This window comes from Prunus avium, chromosome 5 (assembly GCF_965620075.1).
Source record: "Prunus avium chromosome 5, drPruAviu1.hap1.1, whole genome shotgun sequence".
Classification (NCBI taxonomy): Eukaryota; Viridiplantae; Streptophyta; class Magnoliopsida; order Rosales; family Rosaceae; genus Prunus; species Prunus avium.
In genome coordinates, this window is record NC_142288.1 from 25,582,023 (window position 1) to 25,604,272 (window position 22,250).

A 22,250-nucleotide genomic window follows, 5' to 3' on the forward strand; every position below is an offset into this window, starting at 1 on the left:
TGAAAAGCTTAAACCACAAGAAGCAATGTGGTTCTGCTCCTGTTATTGCCTGCAATGTGTCTTTGCCATTATTCTGACCAAAATAGATGGTTCTGATTGGAAGCAGAAAATACCTACTCATAACCACTCAACCAAGGCAATGAAAGCAGTCAAAGGGCAAGTTTTAGAAAGTCAAAAAAATCAAACTTTTAAGTCGATAATCAAAACAAATCAACAAATCAAATTCAAAACAGCAAAAGTAAGACCAAGTCTATCTGCCCCTCTCACTGTTATTATATAGAGTTTGATGAAGATTAGGTTTTGATGACAGGTTTGTCCCCTTGACCTCACAACTTCTTCTAGGCTCCAAAGACCATTCTTTGCAAAGACCCAAGAATTTTCATTGCATTTGTGAACATAAGACCACCAATTCTCTTGGGTTTCTTTACTTTCCTTTCTCTTGATCATCTCTCTGCCTCTCGCTTTGTTTCTTTTTTCTTTTTTTTTCCTTTGAAGGTTGAAAATTTAACTAAAAAGGAGTGTGAAATGTTGGATTATTACGAGCAGCTTGCTGCTAGTCCTTACAATGATTCTCTTAAGGTTCTTGAGGCTGATATTCAGCATGCCAATATGCTGTGAGTGCAACCCCCTTCCTATTTTTTCCTTTCCAATTTGCCTTTTTCTGTTTATATTGTATTTTGAAACTGGGTTTGAGAAACATGAAATAAAGTTCTAGGCTTCCGAGTTTGTACTCTTAGTAATGTAATGTATTTAATGGTTTTTCTTCCATATTCTACATTTACTATTTTGAGGTTGAATCCTACTCTGCAATAGCGCTTGGTTTCTATTTCCTTATTAATTTTGGTTTTGGTTTTGATGGATTGTTTCTGCAAAAAATAATTGGGGAAGAGAGAGAAAAAAGAATATAGTTATTTTGCATTTCAGTATTTTTTTTTTGTTCTGAAACTAATATCTATTTGGGTATGGACATAATCTGCATACAACGCCTTTTGTTCTCCCTGTCATCATTATGCTAAATGAATTCCAAAATTTGTTGTCATGTTGACCCCAATTCACAAGCTTTGACCTTTATTTGGATAATGAGCATGCTAGGAAGTTTGCAAGTCTTCTTTACATAATCTTGGATATATACTACTGGATTCCCCCAGTTATTTTATCATTACATTCTCTGCTGACTATACTAATGTTGGGGGTTTGCTGAATATTTGCAATCTTAAAAGTAGCCTGAGGTTCAGTCCATGGTTTTAGGAGTACGACGTCTGGTTCCTTGCTTACCTTGTTTTATGAATTTGTTGCTGACCCTTCGAATGTTTTGCTGAGTTAATAGAACTTTTTTTTGGTTGATGAAGTAAAGTGACTTTTGATGTTACTTGAATAAATATATGTTTGCAGGGCAGCTTCCATCCCCAGACGCAAGAGTGGTACGGTTCTTCAAATGAAATTGGTTTACAATCACTTGGCACCCATTTTCCTGTTTTTGCTTCAATGGATTGATTGCTCCTCTTCATGTTTACTTTCAAGTTACTTAAATCTTTTCCACATAATTGTATATAAGGTTGGTTTCTGCTTGCCGGTTCATTTGTTTCTAGAGCAAATTAGTAGTTTAATGTTTGTCCCCTCGTAAGAATGAAATCCAAGTTCTTGAATGTTTCTGTGTTTGCTTTCATATGTCTTCAGGTGCGCACAGATGGGAGGTCAAATATCTCTTCATGTGGAAGGAAAGCTACCATCAGCGAATTCTACAGTTTGTAAACCATATCTCTACTCTTTTTAGTAGTTTAATATCTGTTGAAGATCCTACTTGAACAATATTGATGCTTACTTAATAGCTTCCCTTCTTTAAATGGATCTCATTTTGCCTGCTGCTTTCCAATTTTCATAAAGAATTGCATTTGGGGTGTAGCCTTTCTGCTTTTAAACTTTAAATGTCATCAAACTTTGCGTAATGTTACATGCTGCGGCGTTTGTGAAATTCATCTTTATTCATGTCTTCCCAACCTAAAACTGCAGATGTTATATTACCATCCCTTCAGCGTCTCCATGGTGATTCATTGGAGATGGATATCACCCAAGAGGAAGCTCTAGAGATGGCTGTTAGGAAGAGATATGAGGATAAGATAAAGCTTTCAGATGTAGACTTGGAGAGAGAAAATGAGTGTGGCATCTGCTTGGAGCCTTGTACCAAAATGGTTTTGCCAAACTGTTGCCATGCCATGTGCATTAATTGCTACCGCGATTGGTATGAATAACCTAGTTCTTCCTTAATCCCCAAAAATAGTTGTTCTTCCTTTTTCTGCTTTAGTCTCATCCAGTATCACCATATGATTATGGGGCACATTATTTATAACAATTGTCACATATTTGCATCTTTATGTGTTATAGGAACACAAGATCGGAATCTTGCCCGTTCTGCCGGGGAAGTATAAAGAGAGTGAATTCAGGGGACTTGTGGGTTCTGACCTGCGGCAGTGATGTGGTTGACACTCAAACTGTGTTGAAGGAGGATATGTTGCGGTTCTATCTTTTTATTAACAGCCTGCCAAAAGATCTCCCGGATGCTCTATTCTTAATGTATTATGAGTACTTAATTTGATCAAACATGCTAGAAAAAAATGGTGTATAGAGAGAGAATTGCCAACCATCACATGTACAGAGTCCGGCGAGGCTTTCACATTGAATTTCTTTTGACTTCACCATGTGCAAAATAATGTACATGCTTTGTGTAAGAGAAAAAATTATATATATCAGAAGAGTCGCTTCTTTTATCATGCAATTTTGATTTTGTGATGGAAAGGCCATCAGGCCATGCGACTCCCATGTTGCATTTAGTGAGGAGTTCATTTGCACAGAGCTCACAATTTTTCTTTTTAAACCTTTGTTGGATGATTAAATCCCATGGCACCAAGAGTGCATCATTTCCTTCGTTGAATCTGATTCATTAGCTTTCGATGATAAATATTGGTGATTTCGTAGGTTCAATTCCTCCCGAACAACAAATATTTAGAAACAAGTAAGATTCGATCAATAGTTCAACAAGTAAAATTTTTAGAAGATTTTCTAAATTATGAAAGTCTGAGAAGTGTTCTCAAGCAGTAGTAACTCTACCACCGATTATACCATCCGATTTTTTTTTTCTTTTGCTTCATAACTACAATATACTCTGATCACAAGCAACACAGCAAAGTACTAAAACATTAAGCTGATCCAAAGGCAAGCAGTTCATCCATGACGCAGTTTCATATCCAACAAGTAACTGAAGGGAGGGTGAGTGGCCTTGCCATTGAGGAACATATCAGAAAGCACCTTGTACATGGCTTCAGTGAGATGAACTCCATCCCAGTTTATGTACTGGGAAGGGCTTGGACAGGCACTAGCAGACGGTGTGCCACACACGGCAAACACCTCGAAGTTGTAGGGGTCACCTGTCCCACAGCAGGCCTTGAAGCTCTCCTTGAAACCATACTGGTTTGGATTCTTCATGATTGTGAAATAGGCATTCCAGTAATCAGCATAGGTGATGACAGCATGGGGAAACTGTGTCCTGAGTTGTTGCAACTTGGCTTGGAGGACACGGTTATGGCTATAGGTTTGGTTGTTTGCACTCTTCACACATCCTAGACTGTCTCTATCGTCTTCGGGAGCTAAGGTCATGGCCAATGGCAAGCACCCTGAGAGTGGCAGGCCTTGCACAACAACATACTTTGCACCCTTCTTTAACAATGCCTGCAAAGTAACAGAAACATCACCGTCCAATTAGCCAAAGTCGAAATTGGATCCTCTACTTATGTTTTTAAACTCATATCAAACACAATGTTGTCTTAAGATTTAGAATTAGGATCCAATTTAGGATTTGACATTGAGAGCATATATTGGAAAGCAACCTAAATCCAGATAGCCAAAGTCCTACCTGCAGAAAACTAGTAACTCTACTGATCCCAAGCTGTTGAATGGTATCACTTGGTATACCAGATCCAATGGTATAAGCATAGTCATTGACCCCAATTTCACCAACCCAGAAAAGTGCATCATCAAAAGCTGCTGCTTTGCATGCTGCTCCAGCCACTTTGCAGCCCTGGCTTTCCAAGAACTTGTTAAACCAGAGGAGCTGGGTTTGGATAGACTGAGGAGTGATTGCAAGGCTCAGGTTGTTCTTGACAAAAAACTGGTGCTCTATAGCTGTAGAGCCAGCAACAGCAAAGTTAACCCCATGAGCAACATCTGTAGCATTGCTCAATATGGAACGGTAAGGTTTCAAGTAAGGCAAGGACAGTGACTCAGCAATGAAATCGATCACTAACCGCCCGTCGGAGTAGCGGTTGGTAGGGCGGTGAAAGAAAGTGGTGCCATATGGAGGGTTTGAGACATGGCCAAAACCACTAGGGCCTGTGGCAGATTTTGTGTTGCCTGTGTCTGTGAATGAATCACCAAAGGCATAGATTTTCTTGAAGGGGCTTGGTCTTGGGTTTACTTTGGTTGTGGCAGGAGAGGCAGAACAAGAAGAAGAGGAGAGGATGAAGATGGTGGTGATGGCAATGAGGGTGTTTTTCCAAGAGAAATATGTGACTGAAGAAGAAGCCATTGTCTAACTCTTCTCAAGGCTTCCAAGCTTAACTCACTATCTAGCTAGCTTTTCACTCTGCATGTATGTACTCTGGCTTATATACTTTTTACCTTTTTCAAAATGGCAAATATGTCCTCCACCTAAATGGATGGAATTTCCAAGTAGCTTTTTGGCTGTCATCAATTTAGTTTAGCTCAAGAAAGGCAAGTATGCATATAACTTGGTAAATTACTGAAGGAGTCTTAAAAACTCTGTATGTACTGCCAACATAAGACTGTCCATGAATTATTAATTAGCAGTAACATATAATTTATGGATTAATTAAGCTGGAATAAGAAGATTTATCCTTCATAATCCAATATACAACAAGAACCTCATACATTCATTTCCTTTATGTTAAAGACGGTTAAACACTGTGAAAGAGATGTTTAAGGAGAGCAAACACTGTTTTCTTTTCAAATAGAACACAAGTTAAACTTTTCTCTGTTGAAGGGTAGGGAGGTGAGAGTTATAAATTCGGAGCTAAATATCTTGAAGTAGTTGAATGAAAAATAGTTGGGCCTTAAATGGGCAAGTGTCCACACCCAACCTCTTTTTCTTTCTGCAGATTTAGAGAGAGGGAGAGAGAGAGAGAGAGAGAGAGAGAGAGAGAGAGAGAGAGAATAATTTTCTTTATTCTTTTGCTTCTTTTGAATTCACCAGACCGTCGGTGCTTTGATGCACATCCTTAAATATTGCAACCACCTCTATGACCTTGCCCACAAGAAAACATAATTTATATAGCACGCTTTTGCAGATAGCTGTGTTAAATGATAGTCATGGACAGATTCAACGAAAGCCATAAGCACAGGGCATGTAGGTAGAAGAAGGCATGGTATTCGACTCTAGCGTCTGTAGTCCACACACATAGTAATTATGTGTCGTTGATGCATGTAAGACTTATAATACATCAACATCATACATTATAATAGAAAATTTGGCATAAGTCCAATTATGAGGAGAGATTTTGGGTGCAATCCACGCAAACATTGTTGTTGATTCAAGTCCTTTGACTTTTGCGCCACATAAGATTACATGCCTATTTCAATTTATTGATATTTACTTCTTTTTATTTTTTATTTTTTGTTCCAGTTATGCACCTAAAACATAAATAAGGTAAATTATGAATTCCTAAAATTGGTAATTTATTGATTTGTAGGATATTAATTATCATATTTGATTTGAATTTAATTACAAATCTATTTATTGAATTCTGAAATTTTCCCAAGGCATACCGACATCAAAATTTGTAATAAGAGTTCATAAAAACTTCATACCTTAACAATAGGTAAGGTACCTATGCATACACCTCGTATGCAGTATGCAGGTAATTAAACCCATAAATTAACTCTGGTCCAGGTAATTAAATCCATAAATTACCTCTAGTCTAGGTAGTTATACCCTCTAGCCCAGCTAATTGAATTCATATAATATCTTGGTATGGATCTTTAAACTCAACTGAGATAAAAATCCATACAAAATTTCTTTGGAAAAAGAAAAAAAAAACACTATTACATGGAAGACATGTACATATGTATATAAATATGAACCTCCAGAAAAAACTGCTTAAGAAAACTCAAGAAAAAAACACTTAGCTGTAAGGTAGGTACATATATACCAGTATGTATTAACATTATTTACCTGTATGTCAGGTACATAATTTAATGTGGGTGCTTGTCTGATCGATTGGTATAATATGTGAGTCTTTACTTTTTATTGATTAAATTGTATTTTATCTATATATTAGGAATATTATCAAGGAAAAAAAATTCAAAATTCAAAATTTGGAATTCAATTTCAAGGAAATAATGCATTAAATTTAGATTTTCAATGTATTTTCCTTATTTACCTTAAAGGATAAAATTGACACAACAAAAAAGTAATAAATGTCAAAGGGACCTGTTGTGCCTCAAAAGAGGTGTTTTAAAAATTTATAAACTCGCAAGCGCACGAATCGAATATAGCATAAGCGTGTAAGAGCGAGATCGTACCCAAGGGATTGCGTGTAAAGATAGAAAACCAATTTCACCCAAGTTAATTTCATTGCCAACCTAGTTGATTCAAATGGTGATTTGTTTGTTCAAAAAGAAAATAAAAGAAAATAAAGCATAAAACAAATATAGCAATGACAATAAACTGAAATTAAGATTTACATTTATGAGAAAAATAATTAAGGTATTAGATTTCCACTTTTAACATAAACATGCAACTCTTAATAATTTGATCCACAAAATATTTTCCAATGTAGTTGTTCAAAATAATTAAAGCTTTTTTTAATTTCCTTTAGAAGTATTCTAAGCATAACTTGTACCATTGGCAACAAACTATCAAAAAATAATCTTCATCAAAATTCTATTAATCTTTAGTAATTCTCTTCTCTTTTAAAAGCATGAAAGTTTTTACTACACAATAGGAAAAACATGATTGAACCCATGAAATAGATTATCAAACATTCATCAATTAATTAAAAAGAAAACTACAAATTCCATTTGAACAAATACTACAAATTCACATTAAAGCTTAAGTTTGGATCAAACTAATAAAAATTACACACTTATATTAAAAGCTAGCCTACGGAACCATGAGGTATTAGAATCCACACCATCATTCCATAAGATTCTAATTATTTATCTTTCAATTCCCATGGAGTAGCAATCTAGAAATCAATCTACTGCTTTCTCAAGATTTATCAATTAAGCTTGTAATGTAGATTATAAGTAAATTTTCCTTCCCTTCATAAGTACAAATTCTAAGCATAATATGTAAACAAAATTATTTAACTACAAAGGATCAAAGTTTCCTAAGCATCCTATGTGAAAAAGTTCATTTGAATAACAAAATATCAAAGAAATTTGTAAATTAGAAATAAAAACCAAGGGTGAATTAATAGATTAATCCAAACTCTTAACTACCACAAATACATGTTATATCTCACAATACATGATAGAAGTGGTGAAAAGAAGATTAATCTATTAATCATGTGAAGTGAAAATTATAATCATTGAACACCACAATAATTGAGAATTGAAAATAAAAACTAGAACTTTATTTAATAATGGTGTTTCATCCAACCTTAGTTAAGTATTTTAAATAGACATAATTAATATTTAAAACAAAACAAAGAAACTAAAATACATAAATTAAATGAGAACTAGGAAAGGAAGAACAAGTTTAAAAGAGTTATTAGCTCTTGGTTCTTTCCTTTCCATCATTGTTCTCTTTCTTCCTCACTCTTTCTCTCTTTCTTTTGCCGTGTGTTTCTTCTGAATTTCTCCACTTGCTCCATCTCATCTCTCGTATCTTATAAAAAACTGCAGCAACTTTCCTCAAATTGTAGCTAGATAACAACTCAAACATCATCATTCTTCTTTGCATTCATTGGTTGTAAGTAGTCAATTTGAACTTCTCCTTCATTGTTTATTCATTCTTTCTTTATTTCTTCAATGATGGAGGCTTGCATGCATGTCCTAGAGCATATTAATGCAATTGATTGCTTCTTCTTTGGTTTTGGCATTGAACCACACGTTGTCTTGAGCATATTTCCTTGACTATGACTGCACACATTTTCATCTTTCTTCTACCTTCTTTTTGCAACACATTACTTATTCCTCCTCCTCCTCATGCCATTGGTGGAAGACACTTAATATCTACAAATAACCACTCATTAAATATAAAAACAAGATTTGGAATGAAACAATATAAATACTCTAATAGATTTACATAAAACAAAAGAAAATACTAACAACTATAAATTTAAGAATAAAACTTGTATTAATTTTGTGCTCATCATGACCTACATCTAAAACCAAAAACACGAGGACTAGACCCAATGACAACTAATCGTTTTGGACCTAGATCTAAGAACCCCTACATATAATTGACGCTACATTATTAAATCGTGCTGGCGGATTGTACACCGTTGTTCGTCTTATAATATTTCTCACACGAGAACATGGTCGAATAATGCCCTCTTTTGGCATCTAAAGACATGTTTGGAAGCGTTTGATGGTGGTAGGTACCAACTAGCCAGATTAACGTTATTAAACATGATGTGTGTTTTATATGCGTGTCTGCACCAAGTCATAGCCAGGAGAACTTTGTTATACTTGTTAAGAAAGGACTTCACTACAAATGCATGAATATCACTGTAAGAGGTGACAATTCCGACATGGCACAATAAACCACTCAAAATTCACAAGAATTTATTCGGATCAACCCATAAAAGGATATGGGATAATTTGGGTCAATCTTCCAAAATATTATAAATAAACAAGTGAGTTTTGGTCAGCCCTCCAAACTCCATAATGACATAATCAATCCGTTTTAATAAACGGGTTATGTCAACATGTTTACAACCAGATACCTTGTCCAGGAAGATCCATTTTTGACAATATTCTTATTGCTCATGAATTATTCCATGATTTTAAGCGTAAGAAAGGTTCCAGAGGTGCTATGGCTATCAAACTTGACCTTGAAAAGGCTTATGATTTACTTGACTGGAATTATATTAGAAGTTGCCTGTCTCAATTTGGCTTTAGCAATAATTGGTGTGATCGTATTATGAATTGTGTTTCAAGCACTTCTTTCTCCATGCTGATTAATGGATCTCCATATGGCCACTTTAATGCTTCTCTAGGTATTCGTCAAGGAGATCCTTTATCTCCTTACATCTTTATTCTTTGCATGGAGCCTTTTATAAGGCAATTTAATATTCTTGCTCAAAATCCTAAAACTAATGTAGGTCACCTCTCTTCACATGGAGGTGATCGTATTTCTAACCTGGTTTTTGCAGATGATTGTCTTATTTTTGCTAGGGCTACTGCTATGGCTCCCAGAAACATCAATCACTTATTAGAAAACTTCTCCAAAGTGTCAGGGCAGAAAATCAACCTGCACAAGTCCACCGTCTATTTTTCTAGCAATGTCCATTCTCAAGCTAGGATTGCTCTAAGCAACCTTCTGCAAATTCAACATAAATCCACTCTTGGTCGGTACCTTGGCATACAAAATATTATCTTTTGGAAAGACCCTGTTAATGCCAAGATGATGATAGATAGAATTCGTTCCAAGTTTGCTGGCTGGAAGGCCCAAACTTTATCTAGGGTGGGGTGTCTCACCTTGATCAAGGCTAGTGTTACAGGTATCCCGAACCACACTCTTTCTAGTTTTAAATGCCCCAAAGAAGTTTGCAAGGAAATGAATTCCTGTTGTAGACGTTTCTTCTTGGGTAATGGTAATAAAGTCCCCCTTGTTGCCTGGAAAGACATTTGCTTACCTCAAAGTTTAGGGGGCCTCGGGGTCAGATATGCTGCTCACTTTAATAAGGCTGCCTTAGCAAAATTAGGATGGATCTGCTTAACTGACTCTTCCAATTGGTGGGCTCAGATTATGGCCAAGAAGTACTTAAAGAAGGATTGTTTTCTTTCAACAGCAAAAAAGACTTCACATTCTTCGACTTGGAAAGCCATTCTTGATGCTCGTTCTATGCTTCATAAGGGTATTAGATGGATTGTTGGTAATGGTCAATCCATTCCTTTTTGGACTGCTAATTGGGTATTTCCTTTTCCTTTATTAGATTTAATTCCTGCTTTTCTTAGAAATAATATGAATTTGAATGTTAAAGTGTCAGAATTTATTCAAAATCAGGTTTGGCAGCGTGACAAATTCAGTCAAGTCATTGATGAAGATATTATAGAAAAAATTCTCACCATTCCTCTGCCCTTATCTCCTCTTCAGGATGAGTTAATCTGGGGGCCCAGCCCTAGTGGGAAGTTCTCTTTAAAGTTTGCATATAATCTTCAATTACATGATGAACAAAGCCACCCTAAGAGCATGTCCACCCATAAGGGCTAAGTCTAGGGCAAGGGCAAGCAAGGGCTGCTACTATTCATATGAATAGTGTCAGCCTTGCCATTTGTGGTTCCACCCATGAGGGCTAAGTCTAGGGCAAGTCTAAGGCAAGAAAGGAAAAAAATATTATGCAACAAAATATAAACAATTTAGAAAGTGAATAAAATTGTTATGTATTTATAGGGAAAGCATCTATAATTTTTTGGTATTTTTAAAAAAAAATTGAAATTTTTTGGATTTTTTAAATATTTTTTTGCTCGCTGACGTCATCGTGACATCACAGCCCTTGGGCTGAAGCCCAGGCGAAACTTGCCCTTGGGCTTGCCCGGGCTGGTAGGACCCACGCCAAACCAGGCTGCAGGCTGCAGCGCTGGAGCTGCCTTGGGCTTGCGAGGGGGGCCTTTTGCCCGGTTCTGTTGCTGCGCTGGAGATGCTCTAAAGCTTCCCTTTTGAAGAAAACGTGGAGTTTAACTTTGCCCCCCAAAGTCAAGCTTTTTTCTTGGTTACTCATTCAAAAAAGATTGCAAGTTAGAGGCCATCTATACAAATATCTTCCTAATATCAATCCAGAATGCCCTCTATGTAATAATCATATGGAGACCATTAACCACTTATTTTTTGAATGTTAATTTGCAGGGAATATTTGGAGGTGCGAGTCTGTTTTCCCCAATTTTGCTCAACAAAATTTTGACCGCATCGAATGGTTAGATGTGTTACCTCACACTAAGGCTACAGATGGCCCAAATGCCCTTTCAAAAGCCCTTCTTCTCTGTTGGCAAATTTGGGAAGCCAGGAACAATTGTATTTTTAAAGATATTGCCCCCCACCCAGTTAAAGCTCTCAATGTGGCTGGTCACATTGGGTTGGATTATTGGAAAATCAACTCATGCCCTCCTCAGAAGTCTAGGGGGGGTGCTTGACATCAAGTGGAAGCCACCGCCTTTGGACTGGATTAAAGAGAATTTTGATGGCTCGGTGCGTGGTAACTTGGCTGCTACGGGTTTTGTAATTCGTGATTGGAATGGTAATGTTCGTTTGGTTGGAGCTAAAAACTCAGGTCAAGTGTCTATCACAGTTGCAGAATGTTTGGCTCTGCGAAAAATTTTAGTGGAAGGAGACTCCAAACTCATCATTGATTGCGTCAACAATGTGGTGTCGGTTCCTTGGAGCATTAGTCTCCTTGTGCAAGATATCGTTGCTGAGTTCTTATTGAGAAGAGGTTTCTTTCCAGCACGTCTTTCGAGAAGCAAACTTCACGGCTAATGCTGTTGCTAGCTTAGGCCATAATCTTCATCCTTCCCATCTGTGGGATCGGGGTCTTCCTTTGAGTTGTTCAATCCCGTTTTATTTTGACTTGTTAGGGCATGTGTGCCCGCGTGGTTTCCGGTTGTAGTTCCTTTCTTTCCCTTACCAAAAAAAAAAAAAAAAACCCTTGTTCAATTAAGTTAGTTTAAATTTTTGTAGGATTAAAATTATCTTTTTAATTGGGGCCTATCAGCAAATTGGCCGGCCCGCCGTAGCTGTGTCCAAGAACGTGTTTTGGGCTGATTGGATTCAACGCCTTACGCTATTTCTTTGGATCCCAATATACCATATAAAGGCCCAAAGCAGAAATTCCTTTTGCTTCCCTTTTTTAGTGCATGTAAATTTAGGCGGCAACACACATTCTCATCTTAGTACTCTTCGCTTCCTAATTTCTCTAGGTTTTTAGTTGAGGTTTTTAGGTAAGCTTAAAAAGTTTCATATTTGTTTCGGTCACAATATTAATATTGTAATTAGGGTTTAGGCTGCGTTCTCCTGTTGCTTTTACCTCTGAACAAAAAGAGAGAATTCTTGAAGAAGAAGATGATGATGGCGGAGGAGAAGGATTGGTTTTTCTATGTTAACATGGACGATGACCTATTGGTTCTAGATCTTAGTAAATTGTTGGCAAGGAGTTCTCCGAGGCCCGAGTTTAAACTTGTTCATGGCTCTTATTTTCCAGACGGAAGGAATTTACCAGAAGGCATGAGATATATAATTGTGAATTCCAAACCCTATATTGTGGGAGGTAAGTCTTGCCCCAAGCGTCCTAGCGAACCTTTTAAACCCAACCTTGAAGTCATTGACTGTGAACCCACAGAGGGCAACAAAACTACACTTTCCATGACTTGTGCTCCCAAGATAAATCCTGTGGTTGTCACACTAAAGGATAAAATCTATGTCCTGTCCACGGAGCCTGTCGGGTACGCGGAGGAAGAAGAATCGCCAGCTCTCTTCGAGGTTTTCAATCCGGTTACCGGGTTGTGGACAATCCTCCCCAATCCCCCCTTCCCCGTTGGTACTGGTGTTGTCCTTTTTGAATGTTCTTGGGGCGACAACCTCGTTGTGAGGCATTGGTTAAACCTGTTAAAAGTTGTTAAGTTTAATTAGTTTTAATTAAATAAAGCTGACATGGCCATGAAGAGACCAAGTCAAGCTGGAGTCCTAGAATATAGAAGTTGTGGTTTAGTCTGTTTACCACGTTCAAATTTGCTTCCGTTGCTTAAGGTAGTTGAACTCCACAAAATCTGTTGTTGTTGTGTTAGTGGTTATTGTGGAGATTGTTATTTTTGTAAGCTTTGTTTTTCATATATATAAGAGAGGAAAACTGCAGTATCTTTAACACTGCGAAATACTCTGTTGCGAAATACTCTGTTCAAGCATCCTTTACGTTTAAGTTAATTTCAGTTTTTAACATTTGGTATCAGAGCCCCTTCTGGGTCTGAACAAACTTGAAAAAAGTGAACGATTGTGTCTTGCAGCAGCAAGAAACAATGGCAACTGACAAAGCCACTGAGAGTTATGTTCAACCAGCGATTCCACGATTTGATGGTCATTACGACCATTGGAGCATGCTGATGGAGAATTTTCTCAGGTCAAAGGAGTACTGGAATCTTGTGGAATCAGGAATTGACGCCCCAGCAGAGGGAGTTGTGTTGACTGAACAACAACAAAAGAGGGTTGCTGAACAGAAGCTGAAGGACTTGAAGGTGAAAAATTACCTTTTTCAGGCACTTGATCGATCCATCCTGGAGACTATACTCGAGAAGGAGACCTCCAAACAAATATGGGATTCTTTGAAGAAGAAATATGAAGGGTCAGATAGGGTGAAGCGTGCAGTGCTTCAAACTCTAACAAGGGATTTTGAAAATCTACAAATGAAATCAGGAGAGTCCATCACTGATTTCTTTGCTAGAACCCTGGGAATAGCAAGCAAGATGAGATCCAATGGTGGCACCATGGAAGAAGTCAAAGTTGTGGAGAAGATTATGAGATCATTGACTCCAAAATTTGACTACATTGTCTGTTCAATTGAGGAGGCAAAGAATGTTGCTGAGTTACGAGTTGATGAACTACAAAGCTCTTTGTTAGTGCATGAACAAAGACTTAACCGCACCACTGCCAGTGAAGAACAAACAGCTCTAAAAGCTTCCACTTTTTCTGAGCCCTCAAGTTCTAGAGGAGGAAGAGGTCGTGGAAGAGGTGGACGTGGTAGAGGAAGAGATGGTCGTGGTCATCGAGGTGGTGGACGGTCTGGACATAGAGATGATAGCAAGTCATCTCATGGTTTCAAAAGAGATGATGACTCTGAAGAAAAAGGAGCATATCACTTTGATAAGTCAAAAGTAGAGTGCTATAGATGTGGAAATTTTGGGCACTACAAGAATGAGTGCTATACGAAGTTACCAAAAGAAAAAGGTGAAAAGTCACACTTTGTGGAGAAAAAGAAAGAGGAAGAGACACTTTTGATGGCTTTTCATGCACTGACAGAAACTGATCAGGAGACATGGTATGTGGACACAGGCTGTAGCAATCACATGAGTGGATGTAAGTCTTCCTTTATTAATTTGGATGAAAGCTTTTACACGGTAGTAAGTTTTGGTGACAAATCAACAGTGAAAGTGATGGGTAAGGGAGATATTCAAATCAGAACCAAAAATGACTTTATTGAAACTATCTCCAATGTTTTTTATATTCCTGATTTGAAGACTAATTTGCTGAGTGCTGGTCAACTACAAGATAAAGGTTACAGGATTACTATCTATAAAGGAGAGTGTGAAGTATACGATCCAAAAAGGGGTTCCATTGCTGTTGTAAAAATGTCTTCCAACAGATTGTTTCCTTTGAAAATCAAGACTGTGCAGGCTTGCTTGTTTGCCAAAGAAGATGACCCGTGGAGATGGCACTACAGATATGGCCATTTGAATTTTAATGGTTTGAGAACACTTCACCAGAAAGGGATGGTCACTGGCTTACCTGAGATAACTCCTCCATCAAAGGTGTGTGAAGAATGCATCACTGGGAAGCACAAAAGAGACTCTTTTCCTAGTGGCAAGGCAACAAGGGCTCAATCAATCCTGGAGATGGTTCACTCTGATTTATGTGGACCAATAAATCCCATCTCAAATGGTAACAAGAAATATTTCATCTCCTTTACTGATGATTTTAGTAGAAAGACTTGGATCTATTTCTTGCAGGAAAAATCAGAAGCATTTGAAGCATTCAAAAGCTTCAAAGCTCTAGTTGAAAATGAATCAGAAAAGAAGATTAAAACACTTAGAACTGACCGTGGGGGAGAGTATTGTTCGAAGGAGTTTGAGGCATTTTGCAAAGAGAAAGGCATCAAGAGACAGTTGACTACTGCCTATACACCACAACAAAATGGTGTAAGTGAGAGGAAAAATCGCACCATTCTCAACATGGTTCGAAGTCTGCTAGTCAAAGGAAGAATTCCCAAGAATTTTTGGCCTGAAGCTGTGCTATGGTCAGTTCACATCTTAAACAGAAGTCCCACATTTTCTGTTAAGAATATGACTCCTCAAGAAGCTTGGAGTGGATTGAAGCCTGCTGTTGATCACTTTAGGGTGTTTGGGTGCATAGCATATGCACACATCCCTGATGAGAAAAGAAAGAAGTTGGATGACAAAAGTGAAAAATGTGTTTTTCTTGGTGTAAGTGAAGTCTCAAAAGCATATAAACTGTACAATCCAGTTACAAAGAAGATAGTGATAAGCAGGGATGTGATATTTGATGAAGATACTATGTGGAATTGGTCTGAGAACAGATCGGTTCAACAACAAATTCCAGTCAATGATGATTCAGACAATGAAGAGGTAGCAGCAGCTCCTGACACTCAAGCCCAGCAGCCACCTCAACCTGAAGATCAGTCATCTCAACAGTTTGAAGAAGAGAGATACAATCTGAGAGATGAAAACTCAAGGAAGAGGCCAGCATGGATGATGGACTATGATGTAAGTTATTCAAGTTCTGATGATGAAAATGCTCACTTTGCATTACTTGTGGACAGTGATCCAATTACATATACTGAGGCTGTTAAAGAGGAGAAATGGAGGGAAGCAATGGACAATGAAATCAAGTCCATTGAGAAGAATCAAACTTGGGAGTTAACTGATCTTCCAAAGGGAAAGAAAACCATTGGTGTTAAATGGGTATTTAGAACAAAGTTGAACGAAAAAGGTGAAGTTGACAAGCACAAAGCTCGTTTGGTAGCTAAGGGCTACAAACAGAAGCATGGCATTGATTACAAAGAGGTGTTTGCCCCAGTTGCAAGGCATGACACGATCAGGTTAGTGATTTCCCTTGCAGCCCAAAATTCCTGGTCAATTTTTCAATTAGACGTGAAGTCCGCATTCTTGCATGGCAACCTGCAAGAGGAGGTATATATTGATCAACCACCTGGTTATGAGAGAAAAGGAGAAGAAGAGAAGGTGTTCAAACTGAAGAAAGCACTCTATGGACTGAAACAAGCACCTCGAGCTTGGTACAGTCGCATAGATGCTCACTTTGCTAAGCTTGGATTTCACAAATGTCCTTTTGAGCACACGCTTTATGTTAAGACTGAGGAAGGAGGTAAAATACTCATGGTATGCTTGTATGTTGATGACTTGATATTCACTGGAAATGATGCTAATATGTTTGATGAATTCAAGAAGTCTATGATGATGGAGTTTGAAATGACTGATCTGGGATTAATGCACTATTTTCTTGGATTGGAAGTCATTCAAACTACGGCTGGTAATTTCATCTACCAGAAAAAATATGCGCAGGATATTCTTAAAAGGTTTCAGATGGATGACTGCAAGCCATTTGGAACTCCAGCTGAACACGGCTTAAAGCTATGCAAAGACAAAGGTGGAAAGGAGGTTGACAGCACTTTCTATAAACAGATAATTGGGAGTCTAATGTACTTAACATACACGAGGCCTGACATCATGTATGCAGTGAGTCTTGTGAGCCGATATATGGAAAAGCCAACTGAAATGCATCTCAATGCAGCAAAGAGAATTCTCAGGTATGTAAAGGGGACAATTGACTATGGTGTGTTTTATAAAAGGGAAGATGGTTCTGTTTTTGTTGGGTACACAGACAGTGACTATGCAGGTGATATAGATGATCGTAAGAGCACTTCCGGTCACGCATTTCTGCTCAACTCTGGTGCAATATCGTGGTCCTCAAAGAAGCAACAGATTGTGACACTTTCCTCAACAGAAGCTGAGTATGTAGCAGCAGCTGCAAGCTCCTGTCAAGCTATGTGGCTCAGGAAAATATTTGAAGTGCTTGGTAATGTTCAAAAGGGACCAATGACCATCTACTGCGACAACATGTCAACTATCAAGCTATCAAGAAATCCAGTCATGCACGGGAGGAGTAAACACATTGATGTCCGTTTTCATTTTCTGCGTGATCTGTGTAGTGATGGGAAGATTGTACTTGAATATTGCAAGAGTGGGGAGCAGGTTGCAGACATCTTAACTAAGCCTTTGAAGCAGCCTGCATTTGAGAAGCTGAGAAGCATGTTGGGAGTTTGTTCACTTCGAAGCATTGAACAGGAAGATGATTATGTGATGGTGGAGAAATCCTGAATTGTTTTTCTTAAACTGTTTTTCGTAAAAATCAGTTTAAGGGAGGGTGTTAAAAGTTGTTAAGTTTAATTAGTTTTAATTAAATAAAGCTGACATGGCCATGAAGAGACCAAGTCAAGCTGGAGTCCTAGAATATAGAAGTTGTGGTTTAGTCTGTTTACCACGTTCAAATTTGCTTCCGTTGCTTAAGGTAGTTGAACTCCACAAAATCTGTTGTTGTTGTGTTAGTGGTTATTGTGGAGATTGTTATTTTTGTAAGCTTTGTTTTTCATATATATAAGAGAGGAAAACTGCAGTATCTTTAACACTGCGAAATACTCTGTTCAAGCATCCTTTACGTTTAAGTTAATTTCAGTTTTTAACAAAACCGAAGATATTACGTTTTTGACACCCTTCAAAATAAATGGGAGGAGGATGATGCAATTGCATCTGGCGTCCCGAAGGCATATGTCTCTCGTTTTGCAGAATTCAAGGACTATCTAGTTAACGTCCCTTATTGGGGTGGAGATGTTATTGCTTATCGTTTGGATCCGATCAACGGCATCCCGAAGCCGGTTGGGGAGCTAGTTGAGCTTCGGAAGGTGTTATGGCAGCCTTTTCTAGAGTTTCCCTCAACCTTCATCAGCCATATGAGTGGTGATGATGGGCTTATGTGCATAATGAGTGGTGGCTGGGATCCGTCGAACAAGTTTTGTGTACGTGTAGTGGTGTTCCAACTGCTCGTTACAAGCCTTGCTCCTGGTGAAGGATTTCGCGTCAATGCAGATATCAAGGCCAACGAAACTTATTATTTCAAATATTATTCTTTGAAACCGACCGGCGATCTACAAATCAGCCCAGTTGCAATGACGTAAGAAATTATTACAAGTCCCTCAAACAAAATATTTGCTTTTGATTGGTAATTATATTAGATATATCTTGGTTGATTTTACTTAACGCAAAACTTCTGGTGTTCTTTTTTGTCGTTTTACAGGCTTGATCGTTCGGACAAGCATGACAATAAGCCTGGTGCAAGTTGCAAGAACGAAAATCTTCCTAAGTTGCATGAAATCTGAATAGTTTGGAATTATTATTGTTTTATTTATCAGTAGCGCCTAGGACATGGATAATTTTTTCTGAGAAGTAGAACCAAAGGATGGGCCAAATCCTAAAGTGAAAAGCTGAATACAAATCAACTAATACAATTCTAGATATATAATTAGCCTGGTTCACATACCAAAACACCATATGCACCTAACACAAAATCAAACAACCCGCAAAAACAATTCTAGCATGTTATGCATACCAAGCCAAATTTTGTCATCAGGTCTCTCAAGTCAAAGTCTGTCATCGAATCTCAAGATGGTGGCAGCTTTACTTCTATTATACTGTTTCCTAAACAACACTGCCACCTTGTTGAACTCGAGACTCGAAAAAGAGTCTTACAGTAGAATAAATCAAAGAAGGTTCAGCCATTGCTCCATTTCCGTAATCCCCACAAGCCAGCCTCTTTGTGACAGGCGGGATGAGCGACACTCCAAGTTCATCAATCGACATGATATGTCGCTCCGTGAAGGGATTCTTCCACATCAAGGTGTTCATGGCTGGTGCAACAAAGAAAGGCTTGCTGTAGTCCCATGCTCGTACAACACAAGTGAGTAGATTGTCACACAATCCCCCAGCAATCTACGTGAAAAACACGGATTCCATTATCTCATTCTTGCCATTAAAAAAACAAATGGAGGGAATGACAAATAAAATTTGAAAGTTATACATAAGATGATAGTTTGAGTCACCTATCTCATCCTGTTGCTAAAACAACTTTATAAATGCACAAGATTTCCAGATTGCTACCTTGCCTAGTGTGTTTGCTGACAATGGGGCAATAACCAAGATATCAGCCCAACGGCGGAGCTCAATGTGAAGCACACTATCACCCATTTTGTTCCAACTGGACCACTCATCCTCATCGGTGTACAGGATTACATCCTTGGGAAGTGATGTCCTATCAATGAAATGCAAGGATGCTCTTGTGGCAACTGCTTTTACTTCTGCCCATTCAGAAAAACTATGGCAGAGGTTGCCAAACTTTATGGCCGCTACACTCCCGCTAGCAGCAAGTAGAATCCGAGGCCTCCTCGGAGCAGGATTGGCTTGTATTGGATCCATTTCTGGACTCCCAGGTTCAGAGCCAGGCATAGCCTATTCAAAAGATTCCAATCAACATCAAAACAATTTGAAATGGAAGAAAATCAGGTTATCCATTAAACCTTCAACCTATTATTTTGGAAAATGCCTAGATAATGCCTCAATTTATTCCTTGAAAAAAAACTGAGATCCAGGATGAGTTTGAACCAATGCACCTCTTAAGAACATAAATAGGACTGATCCACATGCCTAAAGAACCAAAAAGAAAAGGCAGCCATGACAGAACAGAAGATCTAGGTAACAGACAAATCATTCAGCCACTTTGTTCAGCACACCAAAAAACTTACTCAAGAAAAGCATACCCATTCACATGATGATTCATCCCAATTTAAGGGCCAATTTAAATCTAACAGTAGAAGATTTAAATCTTTAATCTACAGAAGACAGCCACTTACTTTTTCCAAGACAAGACACAATTCAATGGCCAAAAAGATAAAATAAGAGAAAAAATTATCTCCCAAATAATTAAACCTAGCTAAACATACAAAGCATACAAAAGAAGCACCTGCTTACGTTACAAGAGCACTAAGCAAACTTTGAGTGAAAGACCAAAATTGGGTTCTACAAATATCTAAGTACATAGGTCTTCCAAACAAGAAGGTGACAATCTCAGATAACCAATTGCATAAAGAATTACAAGAAAACTACTAAACTGGCTGATTAGAAAAGCCAAAATATGCCAATGAACATTATATAAAGGTTTTCTACAAAAAACTTGTGTGACGATCTTAAGATGTCGAATTGCAGAATTAGGCTTCTAAATGAACTAAACATACCCATATGCACCAGCCCGACTGGTGAAGGTGATCATTCATGGTGATCTTGAATGATCACAGTGAAATAAAGGGAATTTCTTGCTGTAGGGATGCAGGGAAGCTTCTGAAACTTTCTTTTCTTTCTCAATGACTTAATATCAAACACCTTTGCTACATTTATACACAATGCTCTCCCTTTCCCGCCCAATCCCAATAACGAACTAACAGAAAACTAACTCCTGACTAACTTGCTGACTAACTTGCTGACTCGGCCGGTTTGATATGTTCGAACCATGACAACTTATCAAATTTTAAAAAAAAATTCAAACGATTTTTAAAATTTTAAAATAAAATAAAATATTTTAAAAAGACTTTTCCTTTATTTTCTACTCATCCAAACGGATCAAACACTAAAAAATCTCAAACATCAATCAATGTTTAATTCGTATTTAATCGCATGGAATTAGCACTAAAACGATACAAAGTTCAAAAATTTGAGTGAGAAACCCTTACTCACTTGGAGTGGTGAGTTCCCTTCCCTGCGTGCGGTTTGAGTCGTTCTAGGGTTTTACACTGAAACTCAACGAGTCAGGTGAGTTTCAGGGCTCGAAACGCACCGTCCTGACCTTCCGTTGAAGGGAACCGGTCGGTCACAAATCTCGTATCTGCAGAGTGCTTCAAAGTCCAATCAAACTTTCAGAGGAGGTCAAGCGACGTCGTCTTCTGTTTCAGCGAAACGCAGTTTGAGCTTCGTGGGCTTTTTGACTTCCCCTTTTCCCGCTAGACAACTGGGTCTTACCCACCAACTTGCTCTTAACTCTCTGCAACTGGGCCTGCCATCCAACACATGCACATCGGCTTTTACTTATTCTCTTTTCCTAAATGGCTTTTTCTTTTCTTTTTGTGTTTTATTTTTCAGGAAACAAAAAACATTTTTCATTAATTTTCGAAGGAATTTACAAAATATGAAGATAATTACAAGCTTGTTTAAACATATTCCAAACATTTGGTCAACAAGATCTAGTTTACTAAAAAAGGGCATTTATTTGTAGACATGTGACTTCATTTTCGAACTTCCATGACAACTTTTGTAGTTAGTGTATGAAATTTCACTTCCCTTTGTAACTTGAACTATCACTTGTATTAAAAATATATATTTCAAAATTTTTATGTTTTATTTGATAATGGATGAAGTCCCATTATCATGCATTTGAAAAATATATATTTTTTATGATAATAATCATATAAATTTCATCTTAGAATTCCTTAAAAAATTCATAAATCAGTTGTATGGAAACATTAGTACTTTGGCAATATAAATTTAGAATCACACCTTAATATTCCTTATTCAACCACAAGGGAGCTTTGCATTGTATTTATCGTTACTAGTATTTTTCTTTAGCAATAAAAAAAACAACCTACGATGAATTTTTTTCGGCATAGAATTAATCCGGCAAATTTTTACTGGCATAGATATGTCTTCTGCAAATTTTCACTGGCACATACCTATGTCAATGAAAAATCGTCGGGAAAAGTAAAAAAAAGAAAAAGAAAAAGAAAAATAATTTATGTAGTTTAATATTTGTAATTAAGTAATAACTTAGCCTCATTTAATCACTTTAATTAGTAATTATATTTTCATTATGATATCTTTAGTGAATAATTAGTATTTAAATATTTTAATTAATTTCATAAATTACTTGATGAATAGTAATTAATTATTCTGTGAACTTTTTCTAAAACTTATTATTATACAAAACTAGTCTCTTTGCACGCGCTTCCGCGCCTGCGAGAGGCTTTTTAAAAAAAAAATTAAATTTATTTTATAATTAAAAAAGATAATGGGTAGTTGTGTTCCATAAAAATAGGATCCATTATCTGATTTTTCTTTTAATTTTAATTTTTTTAAATATGAAAAAGTGTGAATTTACCATATTATCCTCATTTAATTAA

General features: G+C 37.4%; 4 protein-coding genes across 6 annotated transcripts; 2 read left to right on the top strand and 2 right to left on the bottom strand.

Moving 5' to 3' along the window:
• The first annotated feature begins 189 nt into the window (after positions 1–189).
• LOC110757339 (E3 ubiquitin-protein ligase AIRP2-like) lies at positions 190–2,768 on the top strand. Of its 2 annotated transcripts, none has more exons than XM_088253485.1 (5): positions 190–310; positions 1,393–1,555; positions 1,678–1,744; positions 2,011–2,239; positions 2,383–2,768. In XM_088253485.1, the coding sequence occupies exons 2-5, from the start codon at positions 1,436–1,438 to the stop codon at positions 2,591–2,593; spliced, it is 627 nt and encodes a 208-aa protein (XP_088109611.1). In that variant the 5' UTR covers positions 190–310; positions 1,393–1,435; the 3' UTR covers positions 2,594–2,768. The 2 variants fall into 2 exon arrangements, with proteins under 2 accessions (XP_088109611.1, XP_088109610.1); XM_088253484.1 differs by having other exon boundaries at positions 214–614.
• A 220-nt stretch (positions 2,769–2,988) lies between these two features.
• Positions 2,989–4,636, bottom strand: LOC110752166 (GDSL-like Lipase/Acylhydrolase superfamily protein). Its single transcript, XM_021952773.2, has 2 exons — positions 3,908–4,636; positions 2,989–3,723 (listed from the first exon to the last, which is right to left on the bottom strand). The coding sequence occupies exons 1-2, from the start codon at positions 4,577–4,579 to the stop codon at positions 3,220–3,222; spliced, it is 1,176 nt and encodes a 391-aa protein (XP_021808465.1). The 5' UTR covers positions 4,580–4,636; the 3' UTR covers positions 2,989–3,219.
• A 4,416-nt stretch (positions 4,637–9,052) lies between these two features.
• LOC148294561 (uncharacterized) lies at positions 9,053–11,713 on the top strand. The gene is made up of 4 exons (XM_088253799.1): positions 9,053–10,153; positions 10,247–10,383; positions 11,087–11,099; positions 11,186–11,713. Exons 1-4 carry the CDS (start codon positions 9,053–9,055, stop codon positions 11,711–11,713), a joined length of 1,779 nt encoding a protein of 592 aa, XP_088109925.1.
• A 6,790-nt stretch (positions 11,714–18,503) lies between these two features.
• Positions 18,504–21,114, bottom strand: LOC110756186 (phosphopantothenoylcysteine decarboxylase HAL3). 2 transcript variants are annotated; one of them, XM_088252922.1, is made up of 3 exons: positions 20,811–21,114; positions 19,189–19,536; positions 18,504–19,020 (listed from the first exon to the last, which is right to left on the bottom strand). In XM_088252922.1, the coding sequence occupies exons 2-3, from the start codon at positions 19,531–19,533 to the stop codon at positions 18,730–18,732; spliced, it is 636 nt and encodes a 211-aa protein (XP_088109048.1). In that variant the 5' UTR covers positions 19,534–19,536; positions 20,811–21,114; the 3' UTR covers positions 18,504–18,729. The 2 variants fall into 2 exon arrangements, with proteins under 2 accessions (XP_088109048.1, XP_088109047.1); XM_088252921.1 differs by having other exon boundaries at positions 20,815–21,111.
• Between the last annotated feature and the right edge of the window lie 1,136 nt (positions 21,115–22,250).